Source organism: Emydura macquarii, unplaced genomic scaffold (assembly GCF_026122565.2).
Source record: "Emydura macquarii macquarii isolate MOO-44397 ecotype Brisbane River unplaced genomic scaffold, CSIRO-AGI_Emac_v2 contig_3128, whole genome shotgun sequence".
NCBI lineage: Eukaryota > Metazoa > Chordata > Testudines > Chelidae > Emydura > Emydura macquarii.
In genome coordinates, this window is record NW_027133265.1 from 48,213 (window position 1) to 71,094 (window position 22,882).

General features: G+C 41.7%; 1 protein-coding gene across 1 annotated transcript; it reads right to left on the reverse strand.

Moving 5' to 3' along the window:
• Positions 1-845: 845 nt before the first annotated feature.
• On the reverse strand, positions 846-3,305 carry GSX2 (GS homeobox 2). Its single transcript, XM_067531157.1, has 2 exons — positions 2,819-3,305; positions 846-2,320 (listed from the first exon to the last, which is right to left on the reverse strand). Exons 1-2 carry the CDS (start codon positions 3,258-3,260, stop codon positions 1,980-1,982), a joined length of 783 nt encoding a protein of 260 aa, XP_067387258.1. The 5' UTR covers positions 3,261-3,305; the 3' UTR covers positions 846-1,979.
• Positions 3,306-22,882: the final 19,577 nt, after the last annotated feature.

Below are 22,882 nucleotides of genomic sequence, written 5' to 3' on the forward strand. Positions count from 1 at the left end.
CTATTACTTGTTTATTTCTAATTACCGTTTCTATCAGAGAACATCTTCTGAGTAACAACATTTGTATTTGTGCTTTGCTTGAAGACTATCAGAACATCATTGTTCAGGACTGCATTTGCTTTAATGCACCCATATATTCACTGGTAATGTACAGTGTATTTAGGTTATTCACTTTTGCTGTGCAAACAGTAGGACACCTTATTATCCCCCTTCTGATTAAAACTGGAGCAGGCAATTGAAAGAGACCTGACATGAGGACTCATCCCCAGAATGATTTAGAGCTTCATCCCATTGAAATCAGTGGCAAAGCACCCAGGACCAGCCCTCTGGCTTTTACTCTCTGCAGTCAGGAGGTACAGATGGGCTATAAATAAAGTATAGGGCCCTATCCTCCAACCCTTCCTCCTTTGAGTCGTTCTCACTCAGAGACTGCACTGGGAGTTGTCCCCTGGGGCAGAATTATTCACTTGAATAAGGACGGTAGGATCGGCCCGCAGGCACCCTTGCAAGTGGCTCAGAACTTCACACTATCTCCTAAACATATTCTTAGCGGGCCAACCTCCGCACGCTTTGCCCAGCCAACACCTGAGTTCAGTGGGACTGAGTAGCCCGGCCTGAGCAAAGCCAGCAGGCATTATCCAATGCGCAGGGGCTTGCAAGTCAAGCGTAAATGTTCCTTCGTCCTTTCTGACAAGCTTTAGGGTTTTAAACTCCTACAAGTAACCCAGACCAGCTCAGGCACAAATATTGCTTAAAATGACCAGGGACAGGGCCTGCGTATCTTGCACACGCCACCCTCCTACTGTAAGGCCCATGGGGATCTAGCGTGCTCAAGAAATGCAGGATTGAGCGATGTTCAGTGGGAGCTCTGCCACTGATTACAGTGAGCGTGCAAGATCAGGCCCTCAGATCCACACTCCCATAGGTGATCCCACAGAGTGTTCCTCTACTTTTCCAAGCTGTTTTCTTGCTGCTGGGGCTGGGGATTTTGTTGCTCCAGTTTCTGTAACACCAACAGTAACCAGCTTTAAAAATGCTGTTCTGCTGGATGAGTTTACAGGCGGGCAAATCACAGCTTTCAGAAACTCGAAAAACACTCATTGTCCACGGCTATAAAGTAGAGAGAAGCTATTTATAGTGCCATACTTAGAAACGTTGCTAAAATAGGTTTAAATGTTAAAACCAAGAGCGTGGCATAGTGGGAAACATAGTTATTCAGGTTAGTAGCTGCTGGCATTTATTTGTATTGGTTTATATATTTCTGAAACATACTAATTCAATTATTGTACAAAGGATTTTTTTTTTAAAAACCCACATTTTTCCCCCATTAATTACACCGTTATTGTGTGAACTAAGCTGGCACTTAAAAGCCATTAAAATTCTTGTCTGACCTCATTTAAATAAATATAAATATACATTTTATATAAAACTATTCACATACAAAGGAAGGCCCGAAGGATTGCAATTTTTAAAACTCTGCACAGAAGATTCTCATACAATTAGATCTATTTTTTTTTTTTTTTTTTTTTGGTTTTAATTATATAAATTCTTCTCAACGTCAGAACTTTCAATAAAATCATGAAATGGGGTTTTGTATTGAGGGAAGGTAGGGGAAGAAAACTGCCATGCCCAGAGGAAATCCAGGACCACTTTTAGGTCAACTTTTTTTAAAAAAGCAGGACTGCGCCTTGTGTTCTATAAATAATGTTTTAGTCGCGCTCTCACCACTAAAACCTGCACCTTTAAAATATCTGTTACTGTGAATCGATTAAAATAAACCTGGTTGGCGGACAGAGCTCTCAAGAACTATTTCCTTTGTGTGTTTGTTCCTTAGGCTGGGCAGAGCCGGGTCAGGTGCATGCAGTTGTATTCACACCCGCTTCCACGTCTCAGACCTGCCACCGTAAGGTGCAAGCTGTTAGTTCAGAGGCTCGAAGGCGTCCCAGCTTAGAGAGGAAGCCGGCGGGTTTGTCAGTGCTTTATAACAGGGAGATCTCTTTGTCCTCGGTAGCCGACGATGGGGATAAAGACTCTTCGTCTTCCGACCTGGGGTAATGGCCCGGGTTGCCGGTGCATTTGCAACCCCCATGAGTGTTTCTCTGGGTTCCTTTGCCTTCTTTCTTGTGTTTCACCCGTCGATTCTGGAACCAGATTTTCACTTGCTTCTCGGACAGGTTCAGGTAGGTCGCGATCTCGATTCTCCGGAGGCGGGACAGGTACATGTTGGAAGAAAATTCCCTCTCTAGCTCCAGAAGCTGTGTGCTGGTGAAAGCGGTCCTCATCCTCTTGCCGTTTTGAATCTGGCTAGTGTCCGATCCTCCTGGACGGGAGAGAGACAAGGGCTAAGCGGGCTGAGAACGAGCTTCAAGGCTCGTCTGGCCCTGCCGCTCTTTCAAAGGGCGTGGTCCTCCCTCCCGCGCTCCTGTTCTTCTCTTACAGGAGCGGCACGATGTGACACCCCCGCGGGAGTCCCTCGAGGTGTGCGGGGCCAGCGAGCCTTAGGGATGGCCGCAGATTACCTGCTCGCCGAAGTGAGCCTGGGGAAACCCCTCCTCCCCGCCTGCCCCCCGCCTGCTCCGCTAGCGGGAGTGGAGCAAAGACTCGCCTTCATCCCGACCCCCGGGAACGAGCGATTCCCCACCAGTGCCCCCACCTCTAGGGCATTGCGGCTCCGCCTTATGGCTTGGGGTGCCTGCAGCGGCCCCTCCGCCACAAAGCCCCGTTCACGCCCTGGCCCGGGGCCCGCCCGCTGCAGGGTTAAGGCAAAGCCCGAGAGGACGCGCGGGCGCGGGGGAGGGGACGGACAGGTGAGTCCTACCCATGCTGAGGCAGTGGAACCTCCTGGGGTCGCTGACGCTGTAGGTGGCGGCGGTGCAGACAGGTGCGTGATGCGCCGGGTGGCCCAGGGCGGCGGCGGCGGGCGGCTGCGGCGGCTGCGGCGGCGGCTGCTGGTGGTGATGGGCATGGCTCATCCTGGGGCAGTACTGGGCATCGCCGCCCGCAGGGAACTGGCTCTTGAGCAGGGGGATGGCCCCGCTGCCGCCCCCCCGGGCCGAGTGCAGGTGCGAAGTGACACAGAGCGGGCACACGCAGAAGCTGCCGCTCTTGCGGGACGGGCAGCCGGGGCCGGACACCGACATGACCAGGGGGGAAGGCACGCCGAGGGGGATGAGGAAATCCTGTCCATGGTCAGGCAGGGAAGGAGCTGGCCGGGAGGAGTCTTTGATGATTAGCGAGTCGACGTAGAAGGATCGGGACATTTCGGAGGGCTACAGGTCGGGGCTGGCTCGCCTGGGTCTTTCTGCTTTGCCACGGCGGGGAAATTGTCCCTGAAGCACTTGCCTAGCGAGAAGGTGCTTCTGTCTGAGCGCTGAACAAAAGGGTCCCTGGAGAGGGCTGGTCTTGAAGTCCCCCTCCTGGAGCCCCTTGCTCCGGGGTTTTATATCAACTATTTAACACGTGATGCCTGAAAGAGATGCGGATCTAAAACCTCCTTGGCTTCTCCTCCAAACCCCCAGGATAGGCTGCCCGAGTTGGAACAAAACCGGGGGGGAGGGAGGGAAGGCTTTCCAAAGTGTGTGTGTTTTGTTAATTTCACCAGGACTTCACTTCGCCTCCTTTCCAGATAAATGGGAGGAACGGGGAGGAGCGGAGCGGAGCGGGCCGCTGCCCTGTGTGTGATTCAGGCACATCCCAGGTTGCGCTTTCAAACACATTACCCTGTACACCAACGCCTGTGGTATAGGTTTAAAAACATACGGCAAGGGATTCTCCCACCACCTCGTTTACACTAATAATACACCCTTTCCTGAATAGGGAGAAACCAGGGGCATGTGATGAAATAAGCAGGTTCGGGCTGATTTTCTGTTCATTGACCGCGTAGCATCTAAGTAGTTACAACTTCTGTGCGCTCGTCTCTCTCAGTCTGTCGCGCTACACAATTCTTCTCCCTTCTCAAGAATTTAGTCGCCTGGTATTTTCTGTGAAGTACGTAACAGAGCTATTCCAGGGGCTGGGTGGCGGCTGTTTCTATGGGTGAATCTTGTCAAATGGGCAATTAGTTCAACGGACAAAGCCTTCAAATATCTGGACCCTTCTCAGCCAAAATGTTGTCAAAACGGAAGACTTTCAAGTTAACTTCCATGATCAGTTCAGAGCTTCAATTCAAAATCCTAATCAAAAGAGAACATGTCAGAGAGGGATTCTTTGATCTCCACCAAGTTTGCCGAAGCAATCATTCAAAGTAAAATTGGATCAACCGCGGAATATGGTCGGTGACTCCTGAGCATTTCAGATTTCATTAAAGAGCAAAGGTATTTGCCGCATACCACACGATTTCCCAATTACCTGGGAGTTTAAGAAGTGGCTTACAGTTAATAGAAGCACTATCGCATTCTTGTTCAGCTGGCTCCGATAATGTCTGTCAAATTCCACTTGACTTTGGCCACAGAGTTGGCAATTGCAACCTCAGAAAACAGTGAACACGCCGTGGTTTCCGAGGGCTCTGGCCCCAATAAGCCAGTCTGGAAGAACAGAGATCAGTATCCTAAGGGTGTTTAAAGGATGTCTTCGTGCGGGGCGGGGGGAGAAAGAAACAATGAGCCTACATGTTCCTGCGCACAGTCAAACAGCAATCGTTGTTTAAATTGCTCGTAAAGTCAAGCAAAAGTGGTTTGAAATCTTGCTCTTCTGTTTGCATTTTTATCAACGGGGTATTTCCCCATCGCTGAGCTTAGAAATGTAACGTACCAGTGCATCGCAGCCTCACTTAAAAGGCCATTGCCCCCCTTTACAAAACAAAGATAAACTGAGGCTTTATTTTTCACTGCAGTGTCATTCAGAGGATGCCACTGCTAATATAAGTCGAGAGGCAGGAATAGATCTCAGTTCACAATCAATATCTTTCTCGGGAGAGTATAAGGAGGGCTTTGTCAGTTCGTCTTCTTGAAGCCATCCAGTTAAATTCTGGCAAGCGAGGTGTAATTGGGTTGTAAGGACACTCCGCACTCAGGGAGCTCAGGATTTATGGATGGCAATTAAAGTTTTATGAATTGCAGCTGAGACTGGTTATTGAGCTATTTGAATGTGATTAGAATTCAATTAGAAAGTGTTTACTGGACTGTGGATCTCTGGAGTGTAAACAGACAGCTATTCCAGAAATGTGTTAATCCAACATCTTGTGACAACAATTAGGGAGTTGCAGAGTTTAAGGCAGGTCAGCTTCTCCTTTAACTACTGCTAGCAAAGCACCTTTAAAAAGTAACAATTTACTGCTAACAGAGCAATAGACAAGATCAAAGACTCAAACATCCCGGAAGGCAGGAGATAGCTATAGAGAGTGCAAATTATTAAATAACGATTATAAAGCAAAGGGCGCTGATAGAAAGCACCGTGTTAATATGGTTAAAAACTATTTGGTCAAGATTTTGATACTGATTAAAGACAAACTAAGAGATACAATCTACGGACTACCTAGGTTCCTGCCTAATAATGTCTTTGGAAGCTAGAAGGTAGCAACCCAATACATTATCTGAGCTAATAAAGTGAGCACGCATTCTTAGCAAGTTCACTGGCATTGGGAAGTATTATTCTTATTAGGCTTTACACCATATGAATGTGATACATAAATATGTTATTTATGATAAGAATGGCCAATTATGTGATTCTTTCCAGATTTCCCCGTGTAATATAGTTTTAAGGATACAGAGATTGGGAGTCATCTGTGTTCACAAGAAGCTGTTCTGAAGGAAATAACCCGCTATCTGAAGTGGGGACAAGTTATATCTGCTGAGATGGAGCTGATCTTGAGGGAAATGGCCTTATTTAAGGAAAGTCAGACAGAATAAGAATCAGATCACGATTTTAATCTGTAATTGTTATAATAAACCAAGTGCAGTGATACAAAGAGGAAGAAAACAGCGTTTGGAAGGCAAAGATATTCCTTCCAATCCAGGCGGAATGATGTAAGGCGTGCGTCCGCATCACACTGACCTCGTTACAATTTTATTTTTCAATAATTCTGTCCGATAAAATTTCATTGTCCATTAAGTAATCCCCGAAATGAGAACTCTTATGAGCCTATAATGAGCTCTAATTGCCACGACTAGTCGAGCCACGTGGAAGGATTTAGAAGGTATTAAGCAGTTGAGTACAGAGCACAGGCTGTTACCTAGCCATTACTTTCATAATTCAAGGAGAAAATTAGTCCTTTTAAGGGAAAATCCTTTGATTCCCTTCATTCTGCTCGGGGTGACAGAGTATAGCTTTGTCTGCCTTTAGTTCAAGACAGTGTAACAAATGAGAATGTAACGAAATTGCCCCCTTTTTAAACTGGAGCAGTTCAAAAAGAACAGCAGATCTGCTCCCCCCAGACTGCAACTTGTAGGACTAGATGCCCTCCTTTTCCCTTCCTCCCAGATGTCTCGAACACCTTTATTTATAAGAGATTCGCGGCTTACAGTTCAAAAATGAAGTCTCCCCCACCCCCAAAATTCATGCTAAGGAAGGATTCTGCTTTTCCGCACTGTACACATCCCCATTGACCTCACTGGGGGATTTGGCCGTGCATGGAACAGCGACACCCAGACATAACTGTACAAATAAAACTGCAGAACAGCCAGTTTACAAACCTCCAGCCAGTAACCACATCACACTCCAGCGAATGTGGTGTTGGGGGAAGAACGCTCACTAGTTTGGATCCTTTTCATGGCAAAAGACCCCCTTGCAAACCAAATGGAATATCGACTCGTGCGTTATAATCACGTTTATCTGCTAGTCTCACATTGGTTTCATATTCGTTTGCAAATGATCTCAAAGCTGGGTTTTGTTAGGTGAACACATGCAGAAGACAGGACTTGCCCACAGCTCCCATTAATGAGGTCATTATAAAAGCGTGAACAAGTCTATTAATGTTTTATTGAAAGCGCATCGTTAACTTGTATCCATCCTTTTCTGAAAGTGGCATTGTGATATTGCTGTCTGTGGCACATCTTACCCGATATAGCCCGAGATTTCTCCATTATCTGTAACCAAGCAACACTTTCTGAATACCAAAAATTGAAAAGAACCGCTTAGTCTTCAAGAAAGTCCTCAATAATAGTGGAAAAGAACAAAGATCCAGGAGACAACAAAATGCCACAGGGGTGACTTTTCATGAGCAATTATCTCTCATTAATCAGAAGAACAGCTGCAATATTAATTTTCTCTCTTTCTTCCTCTCTTTTCACAGTCCCCAACATTTGAATAATCATAAATTTTGATTTCATGGAGTAGCAACATTACCAGGGACTTGAAGATACAAGCTACCTATACAAGGAATGCTCTTCCCAAATAGCTCTTATTTTAAGGCTGACAAAAAATAAAGGGGGAAATAAAAGAGAAAAATGTTCCTTCCCCCCCTCCCAGTCTCCTTCACTCCACCATGTCTGTTTCACTTATGGAAACTAACGGGAAAATGTACCAAGTGTCTGCAGTGGCTAAAGCGTGGGAGTTTCAACATCGCTGTTGTCCATTTAACTTCCAAACATTAAGCCAAGCGTTGTAGATCTGTCCAAAGAGACAATCTTTGGGCGTAACGTGCATTGTAGCACATCAAAAGGCCCTAGCATTATATGAACTAAGAAGTGCATTCAGCAGAAATTGTGCACTAAGTCTCTTTTCAGGGTCTTAGGCTCTGATTGTTAACAGGATATGTAGCAGTGGTGGAAAACTAGGTTTCCCCCAAAGATAAGGATGTAACATTAAAACGGGTCTTTCGGATTTCAAAGAATCTCATTATGGCAGAGACTAGCGATTACAAAAATTGAAAAGATGCGTGTTAGGGTGGAAAGGAGAATTTCATTTCTGATCCCTCATCCTTCCACTGCCCATGGACAACTTAGATTCTGCTTCTCGACTCGAGCAGCCTTTAGAATAAAACTTTTGGCGAGGGGGAAGCAAGCTGTTTCATTTAGTGAACCCGTTATTGTGTGGGATCAAGGTTAGCACATGATTTGCCATGTTGTTTGCTCAGTACTTAGCAATTCCCTCCCCGATTTTTCAAAAGACACCCACACTTCCCTTGCGTTTCCAAAAGAGAGAGCTCAGTTAACCAAGAGCAGAGCAGACTGGCAAGGTGACTTTTACTTTTAAATCCTATTTTATCAGTACATTTGCCTTCCAGAAAAAGCAAAATACAAATCGATCCACCGGTGAGTCCTTTGGATGAATATAGTCTCTTGCTTTACGCAGTAATTATTATGCAGACTATTTTAATAGCATTAAGTAAGCACCCATAATATTCCAGGCGCTGTCCAAATATAGGGAGATACAGTGTCTAACCCGAAGATAAAGTTTCGCTAAAGAATGAAATCGTTAGGCCGGCCGTTTAGCGAAGCCACTACTGTTAAGAGTTAGTCTAAAAAGAACCATGTTTTGGCTAATGTACCGCTGCCCTTTGTTAGTATTAAAGCAGCACAATGACGAGTCCCATGACGACCAAATGGCTTTGGCTCATGCTTCGACTTAACACCTAAGAAGTGAAAGATCTAAAATCCTCCGAAGATGTCCCTCCGGCTTGAGTTTTCACTATATTGCGTTTATTTGGGCAGTCATTACCGGTCTGAAATAAGTGTAAACCCATTTTTAAGTGGTGAACGTTGAGCTGCTCTCCCCAGTATTTCTCGGCGTGAGCTCCCAGAAAGTCGCACCAATTAAAAAGTTTTTAAAATTGCAGTGTCCTCTGCAGCAACCTCCTTGTGCATAGCCTGCTCTCATCTTTTTTAAATAGCCTTCTGAATACAAGGACAGATTCCCTTCCCTCCTCCTAGCAAAATACAGTTGAATCTGAATAGCAAAGTGTAATCCTTATTTGTAATATAGCACTGAGATTCCTGTCTGATTTGCAAACCCTTAAGGGTTTGCGGGTAGCCACACCAACTCCACTAAACTACAGACCACACAATCTCCCCACCTGCAAAACAAAACCATACAGCAGCGGCAATGTAACTTGTCTCAGAGTAGTAGGATAACAGGTGCTTAAGCTTGCTCTGAGAGGTTAATAACACAGCACGAAGACCTGAAACGCCTCGATTTGCTCGAGATTCGACGAGTGAGGACTGAGGTTACTGGTGAAGTTTGCAGCATCTTTGGCACAATCTGGATTTCGCTAACATCACCCACAAAATGTAGCCAATTTGTTCTGTTTAACACGTAGTAATGTTTGAAAAACACAGAGAGATGGGTTACATATGGTTTGCGAAGCTGACTGCGACTAATTGATTAGCTCTGTAATGGAAGAGGACTAAACATAAATGTTTTGTATTCAGATAAAATTGTTGTTTGAAGTATAACATTGTTTTACCTCGGAAAAATTATAGCCCCCTCAATGGGGAAGATCATTTTTCAATAAGAAGATTTCTTCTTTTATGCAAGCCTTTGCATCTGGCTTGAATAAACATAGGGAAGTGTTTTAGACTAATTATATCATATAGGGATGACAACTTACAAACAACCTCAGTCAAACTATTCTAAATATTCATTTCCCAAGGACCCCATCCTGTATTCTCCCAACACCATGAATTTCCACTGAAGCAGATGGAAGTTTTAAGTGCAGTTGGAATTTATGATGGGCTTCTTTTATGACAGTATTTGAGATGAATTTTGCTTTAACTTTACCATAAATAAACAGTAGACCATACCCATCTATCACTTTTTTAAGCAGAAATTCCCGTGTTACTATTTGGTGTGCAATTCTTTTGATTAATTTTACAATTTTCTTACTTCTTAATTTACTCCGACTTTCATGTAAATTCATGGGGTCATAAGCCTCTGTGGACTAAAAAGAGCAGGAACTAGGCCCAGATCTACAAATGTATTGAGGCTCCTAACTTCCACTGAAATCAATACCTTTGTGAATCTGGCCCTTATTCTAAAAACTGCCTCCAAATTCTATGTGCAAGGACAAACCTCCTTATTCAACTCAGTTTCATACCAGTGTACAACTCTAAAACAGTTCCATGGGAAGGTTTGTAAACTCCACCCAAAGAAGAAATGTGGGAGGAATCAGGACAAAGCCAATGTACAGTGGAGGAAAATTGAGTAGGTCACCTCAGAATCTGCAGTATTCCGTAGTACTTCTCTGTATGTCACTTTTCCATGTCCCTCAAATACTTCCATACTAAGCAACCTCATGCCATCCACTGCAGCTATGCTGCTCTAGCACTGGAGTGAGAATATACTCTATCATTTGAATCAACTTTGAAACCAATACAGTTAAACCACTGCAAAACAATGTGTGGACATTTATTTCTGTATAATTAGCTGGTTTTTTTTTTTTTTTTTTTTTTTGAGTACTACTGTTATCTCTGGGCCTGATCCAAAGCTTATTGAAATTAATGGAAAAATTACAATTGACTTAAATGGGTTTGTACACATGCCCATTGCTAATAATGAAATGTTTTGCACTTATATGGCACTTTTCACATATACACAGAAAATGATACATTTTGAAATACATTTTAGTAATATAGACTCTGAACCAGCAAAGATTTTAAGCTCATGCAGAACTTTAAGCATGGGAATAGTCTCATTAAAGTTAATGAAACTACTTATCTACTTAAAGTTATGCAGGTGCTTAAGAGCTTTCCTGGATTGGGGCCATAACACAGCCTTTTGAATTTGATGCCAGCAGAATTGTTGCTTTCCTAGCCAGCTGAGCATGCATAGTAGTAGCAGGGAGAGCCATCTCCTTCATTTAAAGCATATGAACCAGATTATTGTAGGAATTTTGCATGATGCTACATTTAATCTACTCAAATTAGTATTGTTAGTTTAGTCAAATAAACCAGCTATACTAATTTTCCTCTTTCCTAATGTGAGTGGCTGGATTTTTTCCCTGCATATTGTGGTTTCACTGAATAAGAGGTAATTGAATAAAAGTTGATAGTGCCTCCCTCTAGATATAAAATAATAAATATTAATATATATAGTGATATATCTTCAAGCTGCTTTGAAATATTAACTGACTTAGATGTAAATGATTATTGAAGTGAATATATTACTTTAGGAAACGTGCTGGTCTGATATTCTTGGAGCTAAAGTCCACTACTGTATTTATCCATAGAACATGTAAAGCATGGGCAGAACCACAGCCCTAGCCATCTGCATCTACACTGTAATGGAAAACCCACCTCAGGGAGCGAGGAAGTAGTTCATTTTCCTTACCTATTTAACCCTTAGCCTCTCTGCAGAGACTGCCAAGGGTGGCAAATCTGGTGGTGTTCTGTAATAGTGATACTTGTCTGCTAGGGACTGGACTGAGACTATTAACTTATTTCACATTGGCCATTAGGATACTGAAAGAGGTTAAATGACTTCCCAAGGCCATCTAATCAGTAGGGATTTCAGATCCCACATTGAATTTCCTAGGCTGAAAGTTTAAAACAAAACAAAATCTCATTTTGAGTTAATCTGGATGTCTCAGAGAAATATGGAAACCCACAAGGTCCTTTTTACAGGTACCTTTTTCACAGGACAGTCACAGTTTAAAGCAGCTCTCTCCAAAGCTGGATTATCCTGAACAAGATCCCTTAATACATTTGAATAAAAATCCTTAAATATATATTTATACCCTTGGTTCAAAACATGGGGGTACAGGTACCAGTGATGTGGCACAGGTTATATTATTATTTAAAAATGAAACACAACATTAAAAGATATTATGATGATTATGATTATGATTAGAATGATGTCAAAGTTTAGTTTTTTTAATGGTTTACCACTCCTTATTTTTATATTTGCCAAACTCTCACAAAATTCCTATCCCAAGTGCTTTGAAGAAACACAGAAGCTAAGAAGTTTAAGTTGAATATGCTAAAGTATTTTGAGGTTCTGGATGTAAGCATATTGGTTCAAAGTTTATTTAATCTGTTACAGTTTTGAACCCTATGCTAAACTCTAATGGGAACTGAATGAAAGAAGGCCAGACAATCAGTGTATAGTGATCAGAATCCTATTTTATTGGTTAGAAAATAGATTCAAATGGAAAAAATAAAATGGGCAGTTATCCAGAAATCAGAATCTAAACTGCTAGAAGACATAATTGAGAGCATTTCAATCAGAAATCGTATACAAACCAAAATACTGATGTCATTATAGATCAGCCAGACAAAAACCACCGAGCTGAACACACAAGAGCATTGAAGAAGTTCCCCAAACATCAGGAAAGCTCAGAATCAAATAGCCCCAGCCTTGTAGCTCAGGCCCATCTCTAACTGACATCCTATAGCTTAGAAAAAGGACTAAATATTCAGGCACAGATTAATTATATCTAGTATATAATTCAATTATTACTGCAATGTGTAAGAAAGTCATCATTATATCAGGATGTGTCTGGTCCTAAATGGGTTGTGAACTTATCACGAATCAGATGATGAAAAGGATGGGTTAAATTCCTTTCTCAGATACACTAATGTAAATCATAGTTATTCTGAAGTTACTCTGAATGGTGTAACTAGGAGCAGAACTTGGTGTCTCTAAAGTTTAGTTAAAGAAACATGGCCTGTTTCAGGGTAAGGAAACAAACAGTTAATTTCATTCTATAGAATTACATACTTTCAGGGTGTAATAGGGAGCTTGGAGGGTCAGGCAGCCTACTGGTTAGAACACTTGACTTCCAGCCTCTCGCTCCCCTGATCAAGGTGCCTCAGGCCCGGTCTACACTGCTGCCGGTGGTCGATGGGAGATATGCAAGCTATATTATGTAGCTTGCGTATCTCTAGTCAACTTACTTACGTTGCCATACTGTAGCGTCTCACTGCGCTGGGTTAACAGGAGATGCCCTCTGGTTGACGCCTCCTTACTTCTTTTGTGGGGGGTGAGGATTAATGGCATCCATCAGAGAGCACTTCCAGGATCAATTGAGTGTATCTCCACAGCCCGCTCAATCGATCCCACTGCATCGATCGCTGCAGCCCCGGCAGTGTAGACATACCCTCAGTCTCTATGGCAGCAGGATATGGGAACTGGGCCCCCCCACACCAACAACTTCCAGACTTGGGCAAGTCAACCTTTGAATAGGGGACCTCCCACATGGAGTTTATATCTGCCCTGGGCTATTTTCTACCACTATCCCTCCAGCTTGTGGTATGGCCCCTGTAATCTAAGTCACTCTGCTGTCTTGTCTCTAGAAGTGCTCCCTCATGGATCTTGAGCAGTATCCTGCTGTGGTCCCAGGGTCCTCCAGGTGGGGCAGCCATAAGTTTGTTAGGGCCAGAACCCCACAAGCTCTCTGTGCTTCAGTCACCCAGCTATCTCTTAGGCCCAGTGTTCCCAAGTCTCTTCCACAGTCTTCTTTAGGCAGGGAGATGGTACTTATTTCCTGATTCCTTCACTCCATCTCTGCAGTTAGGGAAAACCACTTAGGTAGAAAGATCTACTCCCCTTCAGGAGGTTTGAGGAGTTCCAAATATGCATTGATGGAAGAATATTATAGCTGTGTGCAGCGATGGAATAAAGAATAGCCAAACAGTTCTGCCACTTCAGGCCTGATGCTCTGGACAGAACTGCCAGCATTTCAGATAAGCCCCCAATTTTTTTCTAACTGCACCTCTTCTCCTTGCTACCACAGCCACTCATGGAATTTTCTCCAGAAATGCTCTCCTCCTTCCAGGCTTTCACCTAGAATAACTGATTCCACCAATACTCTCACCTTCTGCAGGTGGTTTAAGGCACATTTTTGTTGATTCATATTTATTATCCTTAATGCATCCCTGAATATACGTATCTTTCTGGATTCCCAATGGAAACATTAAAAAAAAAAGTAACGCCACAAAAGCAGGATTGCAGCACCCTTAATTGCACTGCTATTCTGCACAGGCCTTTTGTGGGTGTACACTAACACTAGGAGACATTACATGCTATAGATAAAGAGCGTGTTTCATCAGTATGAGTATAAGTTATGGGCTAGACTGAGCCATTATACTCAGCCCGTATTAAAGAGTGGCACTCAGATGTGCCACCACAAACTAAGCCCCAGAAAGGAATTGTGTCTTAAAGAGATGCAATCCTTCCCTGTTTCCTCCTTGCTCTGAAGAATGTGTAAGTCACTTCACCTCTTGTCAAAATACAGCTTACTCCCACCCCAACAATCTCAGTCACATCTCCTGAGATCCATTCCTTAGTCCACTGCATGACCTTATAGCCCAAGAGCATAACTTAGTCCATCATATGTCCTGGTACCACATTCATTATAGTATTAGAAACTATTTTAAACAGTTTCCCAGGATATGAATGCAGGATTTTTCAAACTATATGAGACCAATGGTCTGGTATCCAGCCTCCAAGACTGGCCAACACATGACATTTCCAAAGACGGAGGAAAACCACAGAAGGCAGCTTGCCAGTTGTGCATACTATATGGGGGGTTGGTGGTAATAGAAGGGAAATCCTTCATGAGGATCAGCTGATGCCCTGAAGCATGAGACCAGAAACCCTTTTCTAAGCAGGTGTGATTATAAATAATATTGTTTAGCCCCTTTTAAAATCCACAGATGGAATTTGGGCCAAATTCTGCTCTCAACTACACCAGTGTAAATCCAGAATAATTTTGGATTTACACTGGCATAAATGAGAGCAGAATTTATCCCTTTGATTCTCACCTCCAATAATGAGGAATTCCATAGGTTGAGTGAATGCTGTCCGAAGAAGTATATACTGTCACCTTCTGAGGTATTCTAGGATTTTATATGTTTCCAATTATACTTAACCACTCTCACGGTAAGTTCTACGTTACATTAGTCTTCATGAATCTTTACATTGTGAGATGCTGTCTGATAACTCACCACTAGGGTTTCTTATTAAATGTTCAAATAGTCTATAAGCTTATTAATGTCTCACAGGATCAACTCTATTTGATCATTAAGAAAAGAGATTTCCTTAGAGTTTTAGCAGGTAAGTTTTGCATTTAGAGATGCTCAGAAGAAAATGAACTGTCATCTCTGAAAGAAGCAGTTATTAGACATCTATGACTGCTTGCAAATAACAAGTACAAATACATTAATATACCCAACCGTTGATGAACAAAAAGGAAGTCCAGGGAAAATCTTAGCTGTGCATATTTTGACAATTTTGAACAAAGTCATCTTTTGTTATTCCCTCTAGATCGAAACTTGTCATAGTCATTAATAGGAAAGTAATTATAATGTAATTCATTGTAGTAAACTGACCCGCAAAAAGTTATGCTCTGAATCCTGAAGGAATATATAGTTCTAGTTTTTGAACAGATTGGACAGATATGGGTGGTATAGTACAATGCATGTGTCTTTACCAAGGCTGTAGACTCTTTTAAGAATTAAAACATTAATACTTTATATTTCCAAGGAAAGATGGACCCAAGTATCTAATTTTCCTAAAGTGTCTTTCATTGAAGTTTCTTGCCTTATAAAAGCAGATAACCCAGATTTTGCTTCCTCCTCTAACGTATTGTTGTCTTAAAAGAGGTTGAAAAGTTTATTTTCTCACATTTCAGCTTACATTATTAACTTTATTAACTTTAAAAATCAGCCAATTTGCAGTCCAGTTATAGGGGCTAAGTAGTTGTTAACATGCATTCCAATTTCTTACTATCGATGGGAGATGGGAGTAACCATTTTAGAGATTCAGTCATATTTACTAAGACAAAAACGGTGTCTTTGAGAGAAATATGAACTATCATGTGAGATACCAAAGGATGTGAAAAAAAGGAGGGAAAATAAAGAATGGGAGTGAAAACTTGGCCCGAGTGTCCATAGGAATTTTCCTAGAGATTCAATTGCAGCAGGATTTCATCCTGCAGTTTTTGCCAAGCATTTACATTTACACCCACTTTAAGGTCCCTTTACTCTGCCAGAGTGATGTGTGAATCAGGCCCAAAGTGCCCAATGGCAACTGTTTTCAGCAATTCCAAAATATGTTGTTCTTAAAGATGATCTTCAGGAGGTAATGACTTGTCATTTTTTAAGGACTTCTTAAAAGCTTAACTTGCTTTAGGACTGGTGCATGTTTGCTTTTAAAAAATATTTATGCTTTGCAGACAAAACAAAAATATACAAAAACATCCTTTAAAGACGACGAACATTTTTGCATACATATGTCAAGAATATCTAACATTTGAGATGGGGGGGGGGAGGGTGTGTGTGTGTGTGTGTAAAATATGGTACGATCACAAAGAAAACACTCTGTCATATTAGAGCTCTCTCTTGTGAAATAAGTGACCACACACATTCCCTCCTTCAATGATTCTTACTACTAAGGACAAGGGGGTGGAGGATAGAGAGTTAGTGGAATACCTAAATCCAAGAGTTTATCTTGGCAGAATATAATGTGGAACACAAGTAGTTCTTTAAATCTGGCATATTACACATTCTTTCCGGATTAGGGGATTCTACTCTCAATAATGTGTTGTGGCATGTGGTCCTTAAGAGCAGCAGCATCCAACTGCACCAGTCCACGGATTTTAAGTTACAAGGGGCCTATTCTTCACTATATTTTGCTATATTTTAAGGGCATTGAAAAGAAGGATATTCTTTATAAGGGATCTATTCTTTACATGGGATTTATAAAGAGTCTCCTTCAAGAAGAGACTACACCGTATACAAGTATCTTTTGAAACTTCTCATTAGTGTCAGATACAAGGGCTAGCTTCTTATATTATAAAGGAAAAACAGGATAATTTATAGGAGCAAAAAGGACCCAAAAAAAAAATAAATAAAAAACCCCTGAAGAGAATTGAATCTACTCCCATATCTTTTTGCTCTAAGGGCCCAATTCAGCACCATTACAGTGAGTGGCAAAACTCCTATTAACTTCAATGGTTCAAGATAAAGCCTCAGTAGAGTCTCTTCCCTTTTTTGTTTTCATAGAGCATTTTTATCCACATAACTGTAGATTCATTAAGAGTTTGCAAACTAAAGAATACATTGCCATAAACAGATTGGGAAATTTAGGCAGGGAAATTACAGCAATTATCTGCTTATATGACATGGATTATTCCAATTGGGCTAATAGTGAATTGTATCTAATTTTCCTTTCCTGACTCTGCCCCTCCACATCTTTATCAACACCTTATGCTCAGCCCTTTTTACTTCTGGTTGTGGTTTGGATTTTTTAAAAAAAAGGGTATATAGTTAAACTATGTTGACCTTTTGCTCCTTTTGCTGTTTTCCCTTTATTTTAGAATGTTTTCTTTGGTATTTTGAGTAAAGACTAGTCATGGAGGAAAAAACTGATAAGCAAAGGGGTCTAACTTCTATTTTTCACTAATCTGCCTCTTTAAGTCCATTCTTCTTTCCTGCTGCCTTCATCCTTCCCCATGCTTAATGTTATCACTCCATCATTTTGTGATCACTGATGCTCAGCTGTTACCTACAGCTTCCAAGACTCCCAACAATTCCTGTTGATTAGTAACTTTCTAAAGTAGTCTCTAGTGTCTCCTTCTATCCTTTCAAACAAAATGATGTTGACACCATTTGAGATGTTCTGCAGGCCATGAATTTTGCTATCCTATTTTTCTATTCAGATAGCTAGGTAAGTAAAGTCTCTCTCTACCAACATCACTATAATTTCTTGGAGCGAGGGCACTATTTATCTTTCTCCCTAGGGTATCTTGTCCACTTTCTTTTCCTGAATTGTATAGCTTATCCCCTTCATGAATTCCCTTTCATTCCTTATCTTTATCTTAACTCAATTACATGCTATATTTTGTCTATGCCACATCAGCCGTCTTTTTCTGCCTCTGTGACACAAACTTTCTTCCTGTAGATTTTATAGCTCTTATCCCCCATAATTCTCTTCTCACTCTTGTACAGAAGTTATTTTAGATTTTTTTTTAAATACATCTCCCACCACCTTATCCTTATTGCTCCTCTTTCTCTCTTCCTCTTGGTATGTCTCAGTTCCATCCTGAAAATACCTTTGAGGGATCTGGGCCATCAATTTTGTGTAGAGGCTATCCAAAGCCAATGCAAACAGTCAAGGCAAGGAAGTTTATGTTATCAGTGATAAGCTTATAGGGAACAGTGTAAGAATTAGGGAGGCCGGAGATGCCTAGGGGATAAGCCAGGATTTCAGCAGAAGAAATGGCAAGGAAAGTATGGATTCTGGAGAAGTTACAGAAGAAACATGAGGAGGATTTGGTGTCAGCCTGGATGTGGAAAGCCTGTATCAACTTAACTGCACTCTGATGTGTGTGAATATAAGTTCTCTTTAGCCTGCCATCCCTCTCTCGTTCCCTCCCCCCTGCTTCTTCCTCTCCATTTCTTTCTCCACCTTCTCTGTTCCCTTTCCCTGGCCAGTTGCCACCCACTTTTTTTTAACTCCCTCTCCTGACTTTCCTTAACTAATCAGGGTCACAACTAAAAGGAGAAGTTGTTGTTGCCACCTTTGCTCTGGTGCTTGGCAGTAACAGGAGTAATAGGAGTTTAAAGAACAGGTTTACTCCTGCACCTGAAGTCCTGCTGAATGGAAAAATTTCTCTTTAGAGGCCCAGCTCATTGCTAGTTAGCTAAGAAAATAATAGGGAGAAACAAAGGAAAGGGGAAGATCTTCATGAGTGTGGGAGAAGAAGTGAGGCAAGAGGAAGAAGCAAGAGCAACTGGGTGGTGAAGGGAAAAAAGTTAAAAGGCGAATAAAGGAGGGAAGGAACTAGGCCAGGAAGCTAGGAGAAAAATGGAAGAAGAAAGGGAAAGCAACAGGACACAGAACCAGGAGAAAGAATAAAATAAAGGAGAAAGAGAGGAAGAAAGAGGGCAATAGGAGTAAGGAAGGGAGCCCAGAAAAAAGTAGGAAAACGGGGAGGAGGAAAAGAGGTAAATTGTTGGTAGTTAGGATCTTGGAAAGTGGGAACACAGCTCACTGTAACAACTCACTACCAGATACAAAGATAAATGTAGAGAACAAATACATTGGATGTTTGAAAGGGAAATATTAGTAATACTCTTAATTATTACGTGTATATTTTGCCATAATCCCATGCATTTTTAGGCAGGATTTCCAGTCCAACAATTGGCACTTAGATACAAATATAATAGATGCCTTAGAAATACAATAGATGCTAATACAAAAACTGTATTTGTTCATCATTGTCCCAGGGAAGTGACAGGTCTGAGTGGATTGCATTTAATCTACTGAAAGTAATTGTAAATAGGGCTGATGGTAGAAAAATGATCAAATGGTTAAGGAGCTAACACAGGCGTCAGAAGATCCACGTTCAATTTCCTGCTCCACCACACATCTTGGGCAAGTCACTTAGCCTCTCTGTGCCCCAGTTCACCATTTGTAAATGAGGATAATAGCAATTCCTTATGCACAGGGGTATTGTGAGGATAACTACATTAAAGATTGTTAGGTGCTCAGATACTATGTTAATAGGGTCACTTAAGCACCTTATATTAAGGTTGCCTGATGCTTTCCATTAGAAGACTGTTTTCAGTTGTCTAAAATTGCCAGATTTTAAGCGTTTGGGCTAAAATTTGCCATGCCAAGTGTCTGTCACTGTCAATTATTTTGGAAAGTCTCAGTGAGAAGGGTTAACCCTTTTCCAGGAATGAGGCAAGGGAAAAATAGTTTTGATACTAAAATGTTTTGGGGCAACCCTTCCTTTGAGAAGTGCTAGAGCTTTGTCTTTTGGAGCAGTGACTTGAAATTTGGCAGCGGAGTGGAGGGTGGGAGAGGCGCTGTGTGTCAAGGATGTGCCTTTTGCCATCCCCATGAAAATTCACCCAAATTTTGCCAAGTTAGAAGCCTTTGGAAAAAAAATCACAGTTTACATGTTCAGTAGAGAATTCTTAGGGTTTTGAAGAGAAAATCTACAAAGATTCTGTTCTCACGGAGCATGATTCAGACATGTATACTAGGACTGGCTTGGACAGGAGACTGGTAGTGGGATGAGAAGCTGTGTAGACTAGGACTGAGTAGGAAAGGAGAATGAGACTGGGATGAGGAGTCAGGGATGGGAGAAGAGACAAGATGGGAACACCTTGGAGAGGGCAAAGCAAACAGGAGTCAAACGGAGGGGGGAGGGGAATGGGGAGAACTTGTGAACACACTCCTCTCCAGATCCTGAAGTGGAAAGCAAGATTCCAGAGAGTCTCACCATTCCTCTGCTGTCATCAAATATCTGTGAAACCCACTGGCAAAGTGTGCATCACAACACAACCCCTTTTAGTACTAGTCCACACAGAGGATGTCAACTTACTACTGCTATGATTTACTTTGTTATTTCAAGTGGCAGAGGTCTGTGGACTGGATCTAAAGCTGATGAACTATGTGGGTGGTTCTATATGATACCAGATGACAGAACTTCTGTTTTTTCAGTTTTTTTTTAAATACCTAGGAAATTGCAAACACAAAAATTATGTTAAAAGAACATTATTAAGTTTGTAAAGTCAAGCACACAAATGTTAGGAATTGCCAGAATTGAGGTTGCCTGCCTCATTTGCTGCAGAAGTTGGAAGGTGCGAAACCCCAGAGAGAAGACGTAGTTTACGGCAACAGAAGGGTTTTTTCTGTCAGTGGAAAACCATCACCTCCCCAAATTAAATTAGCTACATACACAGAAACAGTCTTTCATTGGCATAGCTGCATCTACACTCTGGGGTAGGTCAGCATAACTACATCAGTCAGGTTGGGTTTTTTCACACCCCTGACAAATGTACTTATGTTGACCTAACTTTTAAAATTACATCAAGCCTTAGATTCCTAACCAGTCTTGCATGTGGCCTGTGTTTTGGAAAGTACCTCTGACTGTCAGAGCTATCTATTTCATAAAAGGAGCTTAATTGCTTTTTATATTTATCCTGAATGAAAAGGCAGCTGTGTTACATCCACCACTTCACCAACGTTTCACCCAACCCCCAGCACGATATGATCGAGTATTATAATGGAACTTATGTCACACCAAAGTGTATCCTTTGGGCAGCAGTCAACAAATAAATAAAACATTTCTACCAGTGAATATCATAAATGGCTGTTGAAAATAGTAGGTGAAATCCATTTCTGAGAGATACAGGTGGCAATCAACATTTTCAATCAATTCACCCTTTCATGGCAGCCTATTACACAAAGGCTAGATGATACCTTGGTTACTTTACTGGTACACATGAGTCTAGAGTGAAAACCCCTTCTCTTTGTAATTGCTCATTTTCCAGAACTGCAATCTTCTCTTGCCTCTTATATCACTATTGTACTAGTTCTCTAGCTGTCCAAGTGTCCTACGGTAGACAAGACCTGAATTTCTAATGTTAAAAATATACAGGCTTTTCAGACATTTTATATACTCATTTAACAGGGGTTGGCAGCAGGGACAGGTTCTGGATGCTGGAAGTCTTAGTCACCCTCCTGAACACAGCAGTCTGGGAGTGATCATCATTAATCAGACTGAAGCAAATGCCACATTCATATCCTTTCTAGGTGTCAAAGCAATCCTATTTAAGGGATAGCACTGCTCTCTTCAAATGGGGAAGGAGATGGAAAACACTCTCTAAAAATGTTTGCTCCATTCAAATCTGTCAATGTGCAACTGACTGGTCATCCAGCTCTTCTGCAGTTCAGATACAAGGAATTAATAAATTTTGCAGTCTCAGATGGTCACACACTCCTTGACAGGCAGTGGACCTGATCGCAGAATTGCTATAGTCAGTAAAGTATTGGCATGGTATAATAGAGATAATGCTGCATTCAGTGAGACAAGACTTGAGGGCGAGTAACAGAAGTGGATGCTGTTTACATCTTTTACTGGACTGGCAAGTCTGAGGATAAATGCAGTTACTCTGGGTTGGGGTGTGCCATCTGTTCTTGAGCCATTGCCAAAAGATGTTAATGACAGACTCATGCTCCTCCACATCAGCCTTGCTAAAGGCCATTATGCATCTGTCATCAGTGCATATACACCAATGATTCATCAAAACAAGGATAAGGAGGACTTCTATCAAACCCTTGATAGCATCATCAGGTCCATTCCAGGTAATGGTACATTGATCATCCTAGGTGATTTCAATGCCAAGACTGGTCAGGACTATGCATTACGGGGCAATGTAATAGGTCGTCTTGGAGTTCGTAACAGAAACTCCAAAGGCTTACTGTTACTTTCCAAATACACTGTTTCAATGGGACAACAAATACAAAACAACCTGGATACACCCCTGTTCAAAACACTGGCACGTGATTTTATTATTGTATGACAAAGATTTTCATGTGGTTAAGCTCACTCATGTCATGAGAGGCACCAGCTGTTGGCCAGATCATAGACTTGTGAGAAGTCAAATGTCTCTTCACATTGCTTTCACGCAACACATACAGCAACTGAAGCCAGTGAGGAAAATAAATATTTCAAGTTTGGAAAACTATGACTAACAATCTGAATTCCAACAAAAACTCATTGAAGCACTTCCCTTAGCTACAGAAGCCTCAGTGGATGTTGAGACAGCCTGAAAACATTTTTGGGATATGACATATAATATGGCTGTTGAAGTTTTCATCTTCATTAAGAGGAAACATCAGAACTGGTTTGATGAGAAGACCCTGAAAATGCAGGCTCTTGAACACATTGTATGCTATCCATCAAGTCTACAGGCAGTTAGGAGGGGCTGCATATCATTGAGCAAAACAGTTCAGACCAGATTTTGGCAAATGAAAAAAACAGTGGTGGGAAAAGAAAGCTGCGGAGTTTCAACTGGCAGCAGATCAGAGACACCAAAAGCTTTTTTTTTTTGCTGATTTCTGTGCTGTGCATGACCCCAGCTGCATTGGAAACTCCTGTATGCATACTGGAGGACAACTGACAAAAAGAAATACTTGCTCAATGCACAGAACATTTCAGTTAGCTTCTCAACCACTCTTCCAATATCTCTGAGGAAGTAATTAATACTTT

Bases quoted from the DNA above. Each gene is read 5' to 3' on its own strand.
- GSX2 (XM_067531157.1), bottom strand. From the start codon at position 3,260: ATGTCCCGATCCTTCTACGTCGACTCGCTAATCATCAAAGACTCCTCC. The intron at 2,321-2,818 runs GTAGGACTCACC...TCTCCCGTCCAG, and splicing joins GTTCCACTGCCTCAGCATGG to GAGGATCGGACACTAGCCAG.